This window comes from Grammomys surdaster, unplaced genomic scaffold, assembly GCF_004785775.1.
Source record: "Grammomys surdaster isolate TR1022 unplaced genomic scaffold, NIH_TR_1.0 125231, whole genome shotgun sequence".
Taxonomy (NCBI): domain Eukaryota; kingdom Metazoa; phylum Chordata; class Mammalia; order Rodentia; family Muridae; genus Grammomys; species Grammomys surdaster.
Genome location: NW_021620120.1, coordinates 453,587 through 459,032, shown reverse-complemented (window position 1 = coordinate 459,032; position 5,446 = coordinate 453,587). Strand labels below are relative to the sequence as shown.

At 42.7% G+C, this 5,446-nt stretch overlaps 1 protein-coding gene across 1 annotated transcript in view; it reads left to right on the top strand.

Moving 5' to 3' along the window:
• The first annotated feature begins 685 nt into the window (after positions 1-685).
• The window catches only part of Mog (myelin oligodendrocyte glycoprotein), a 13,441-nt gene continuing 8,680 nt past the window's right edge, over positions 686-5,446 (top strand). Inside the window, exons 1-2 of the mRNA XM_028785436.1 lie at positions 686-966; positions 3,254-3,601. Of these exons, the coding sequence (XP_028641269.1) occupies positions 885-966; positions 3,254-3,601 (430 nt within the window). The 5' untranslated portion in view covers positions 686-884. The remainder of the gene's footprint in view (positions 967-3,253; positions 3,602-5,446) is intronic.

Sequence of the window (5,446 nt, the reverse complement as noted above, 5' to 3'; positions counted from 1 at the left end):
TGCTACAGAGTAAGACCTAGTCTCAAAACCAACCAACCAAACAAACAAACAAACACCAAATTTCAACAACAAAAAAATCACATGCATCCTTTGGTGGCCAAAAAGAAGAGGTTGGACATGGAAGTGAGGACTTTTAATCCCAGCACTCAAGACACAGAGGCAGGTAGATCTCTGTGAGTTCAAGTCCAGCCTGGTCTACATGTCAAGTTCCAGGGCAGCCAACCACAGGGAGATCTTGTCTCAGAATTGGGGTAGGGGAGGAAGAAGAGGAGACTAGGTTAGGGTACAATGATTACAGGTGGTCTTATCAACTAGTATTCAGGATATAAAGACAGGTGGATCCATAGTTAAAGGTTGTCCTGTGCCATATTAGTTTGTGACCAGGATGGTATATACAAGAGTGTCACACACAAACAGAAAATAGCAAGTCAAGGCTGAATGCTTTTTATTTTTTAATCATTCTCCCCTAGATAATTTTTGGTGGCAACAAGAATTAAACAAGCCTTATAGACTTTACAAACAAGTTGCTCTGATTATCACTAACTAGCCACTACATGCTCTTCCCGAGACTGGATCTATGAAGGGGAAAAGAAAAATGCTCAGTACCAGGCAGCTGCTGCTCCAATGCTGTGAGGAGTTGGGTTGAGAAGCAAACCCTGGTCATCAATGGATCTGTAGTCCTTTTGTACAAATATCTGGCAAGGGTGACGTGGGGCCATTTCTCAGGGCACAGCTGTGGTAATGCTTACATGGAGGTTGGGCTTGGGCAGTAGTGCCCTCCCAGATTCTCCTTTCAAGCTTCTTGGAGTAACGGACATGCAGCCAGAGGGCCTCAGCTTGGCCTGACCCTGCTGTTAGGGACTCTTTCCCTGGTAACCATTAAGATGGCCTGTTTGTGGAACTTTTCTCTGCCCAGCTGCCTCCTCTCCCTGCTTCTCCTTCTCCAGTTGTCATGCAGCTATGCAGGTAAGCATGCTTATTCCAGCCCTGCAGAGACCTAAGAGCAGAAAAGGAGTAGCCTTGGCTAACCTCTTTTACTCATCCTCAAATGGCTATATGAATTTCTTGTCTACACTTGGGTCTGCTGGCGTGGTTTCTCTCCATAGAGACCTTCCTGACTTCTTGGGGAGTAAATTTCAAACCTTTTCTCATATGTATAGAGCTGGGAATCAATCTCAGGACCTGGTGCAAGTTAAGTTCATGCTTTACTTCTAAGCTTTATCTATCTGTAGCCCTAGGGTTTTTTTTTTTTGTTTTGTTTTGTTTTTCATTTTTCAAAAGAGGACACTAACTTCTTGGAGTCACTGTCAGAGTTAAGTGAGAGCGTTTTATATTTTGCACATTAAGGCAATGCCTGTTTATAGTAAATCTCAATAAATGTTTGTTGCGGGTCAATGAGATGGCTCAGTAGGCAAACGTGCTCGCCTCTAAGCCTGAATGCTAAAATGAAACAACACTAATAAAATAAATATTTAAAAAAAAAAAACAAAAAACCAGTTGAGTTATAGCATCGTGTTATGTTTGAGAACTTGCTCTGCAGAATAAGGCAGTGATACATTTTTATACAGGAGCCTGTTTTCAAACTAAGAGAAGAAATAAAGAAACAGTAAACAGAGTTATACCTCAGGGAGCCATGTAATTGATGAACCCCTAGCCCAGGCACCCTCTGTGGGCATCCTGGTACAAGGAAGAGCTCAGCTTACTTGCTAGTCGCTGATTCTCATTGGGGAGATGTTCAGAGAAGGTTCCAGAGGTGGCATGAGGCTAAGGGTACAAATAAAAAAAAGAGACTTAATAAATAGGGGTTAGAGAGATGGCTTTGTAGTAAAGAGTATTACCTCTCTTACAAGAGACTGGAGTTTGGTTACCAGTACCCATATTTATGGGGTGGCTCACAACAACCTAGAGCACTGAAAAGCACTTAGAAGTCGTAGGCCACATGACAAGGAGGAGGCAGGCATCTGAGCTGAAGAGTCAGAGATGAACATAGCTGGTAGAAAAGTGGAAGCCATTGTCCAGATGATTTCATGGTAGAACATTCTATCCCAAGACATTCAGAACATGTCTTTTACTAGAGACCTAGAGACTGCTTACTTTGTATTAGTTTAAAGTAAACGAGAGAGAAAGAGAGAGAGAGAGAGAGAGAGAGAGAGAGAGAGAGAGAGAGAGACCTATTGAGGCTCATGAATTCCATTTAAAATTCCTAAACCGTGCATGGTGCTGAGCCCTTAAGCCTTTATAAACAGCATTTGTGGGGTAGAAGCAGAAGGACCAGAAATTCAAGTCATTCTCAGCTGCATAAAAGACTAAGGCCTGCTGGAGCTATAAGTGACATATCTTTAAAATGAGGAGAGGCAATGAAGAGGTGACTCAGCAGTTAAGTATGCCTGCTGCTCTTGCAGAGGATCCAAGCACCAGAGGACCTCGCGGCCTCTTACGGATTCCAAGAGTAGCTGCACAAAGGTGACATGTTCACCCATGCTGACACAGACGTAAAACCTTTACAAGAAAAATTGATTGTTCTAAGCCAAGCATGGTGGCACATGCTCATGATTCCAGTACTTTAAAAGGTGAGATGAGAGGATTGCTGTGAGTTCAAGGCCAGCCTGAGCTACAGAGCAAGACCCTGTCTCAAAATTAATAAATAAGGGCTAGAGAGATAGTTCTGTGGTAAAGAGTATGTACTTCTTTTACAAAAGACTGGAGTTTGGTTACCAGCACCCACATCTATAGGGTGACTCACAACAACCTGTAACTACAGATGGGGGGGTGGGTGACAAATGCCTCTGGCCTCTGAAGACACCTGCACTCACGTGTGTACCGATGTAGACAATTTACAGACACACACACACACTTTAAAACAAATCACTGGGTGTGGTGGTACATAGCTGCTTTTTTTGTTTTGTTTTGTTTTGTTTGTTTTTGTTTTTTTCGAGACAGGGTTTCTCTGTATAGTCCTGACTGTCCTGGAACTCACTCTGTAGACCAGGCTGGCCTCAGTACGCAGCTTTGATCTTAGCACTTGGGAGGCAAAGGCAGGCAGATCTCTGTGAGTTCCAGGCCAGTCAAGGCTACATAATGGGACCCTATCTCAAAAATAAATAAAATAAAAAATTAAAAATCATGTTTTCTTCCTCTCACTCTTTTTTGAAGCAGCTTTCCTGTGATGAATGAATTTGTCATATCTGACGCTTGTTTTTTGTCTTTTTGTTTTTGTTTTGTTTGTTTTTCCCCATTTTGGTGTCTTGGACAGGACAGTTCAGAGTGATAGGACCAGGGCATCCCATCCGGGCTTTAGTTGGGGATGAAGCAGAACTGCCATGCCGAATATCTCCTGGGAAGAATGCCACGGGCATGGAGGTGGGGTGGTACCGTTCTCCCTTTTCAAGAGTGGTTCATCTCTACCGAAATGGCAAGGATCAAGACGCAGAACAAGCACCCGAATATCGTGGACGCACAGAGCTTCTGAAAGAGACTATTAGTGAGGGAAAGGTTACCCTCAGGATCCAGAACGTGAGGTTCTCAGATGAAGGAGGCTTCACCTGCTTCTTCAGAGACCACTCTTACCAAGAAGAGGCAGCAATGGAGTTGAAAGTGGAAGGTGAGTCCTCCAAGTTCATATGCGGTATGACCTGTGGAGTAGTTGACCTCCCTTCACCATTCAATCATTCAGCAGAGATAAGGTCTTTCTAACCAAACACATCACTTCTGAGATCAATTCCAAAGAAAGAGACACATCAGTAAACGGGGACACCTATGCTGTGGCTATTGATTATTTTGTTATTTGAATCAGGAAAGAAACTGGAATCCAAATCCATTTTCATGTCTAAGATTGTGAGCTTAGATAAAAGATTGTATCTAAGCTAGACAAATGCTTTTACACTTCAGTTTTTGTTTTGTTTTTGTTTTTAAATGATGGCTTTCAACATGTAGCCCTGGCTGGCCTGGAACTCATTATATAGATAAGGTTAGCCTTAGACTCACAATGGTCCTCCTGTTTCTGCCTCCTAAGAGCTGGGAGCTGGGATTAAAAGCACATGCTGCCACAACTAGCTTTATATCATATATATCTTGGGCAATCCTCCAGCCTCAGCCTCTGAAGTGCTGGAACTAAAAGCATGAGTCACCATGCTCAGCTTAAAATGATTGCTTTAGAAACATACCAGATAGCTTGGGTGCTTCCCATGAGAGCATGTTGAGTAACATAAGCAAGCCATAGAATATAGGGAATAAAAAGCATATTTTATTTGAATGTATTTGAATGTGTAGTTACATGTATATATATATATATATTGTATGTTTATACTCAATATGTATATATGCATATATGTGTATGGGTTATATGGCAGGGATATAACTCGTGTGTGTGTGTGTGTGTGTGTGTAATATTTGGCAGAGATAATTCAGTTGGTAGAGTTCTTACCTAGAATGAAAGTAATCATGAGTTCGGTCTCCAGCATAAACTGATCTTAGAACCTGAAACCTGTAATCGCAGCACTTAGAAGCTAAAGTCAAGAGGATGAAAAGTCAGACACTAACCTAGAATGTAAGAGACTGCCTCAAACAAACCAAAATAAAACCAAGAGGCTGGAGAAATGGCTCAGTGCTTAAGAACTTTTGCTGCTCTTGCAGAGGTCCAGAGTTTGGTCCCAGTACGCACATAATTCCAGTTCTGGGGGATCTGATGCTTTCTCTGGCCTCCAAAGGCCAATACCCCCACACAAATACACACATAAATAAACATTAAGCACACACACAGTGGTGGAGGAGACCTGTAGTTTCAGCGACACTGCTTTGCTTCTATAACTTCATTTCCAGTATGCTTTGTGTGGTGGCTGATTTTTCAGTCCCTCATTATTATTTGCCCTGCCTCAGAGTCGTTAAAGCGTGAATAGGAAAACAGACAGAAGGAGCGTTGAAAGCTAATTGCGATGTAATTGAAGAACAAAAGTGTTGTGAGTGCTGGGCCTCTGATCCCTTTCCCTTCCTCCTCAGCACCTGCAGTGTGAGCACCAGACAATCCATCATTTCTGTATCTGAGGTGGGGGTGACTGTTGCCAGGCTGAGACCAGAAGATGCATTGTATGCCCAGTAACAAAGCGCTATTTCTAGAGACAGCTTGCAGGGACATGAAAATAGCTGTGTGCCACAGAATGTTCTTCAGACAGCTGTTTTTTTTTTTTTTTTTTTGCTGGGGGAATTTTTTACTCACACACACACACACACAAACCAACCCTGGAGGGTCAGAACTTTAGCATACAGATTTCTCTCTCTTCCTGATCAGCTCATCTGCCAACTCCAGTACACTCATTGAGGCCAAAAAGATTACAAGTAAGAAAGATGGGGGTGGAGGGGGAGTGGGGCAGAATGTGCATTAAAAACTGTGCCTCAGGGAGAATGCTTTCCTTCGACTTGGTTTCCACATTATAAATCCCTCTAGTCAGCT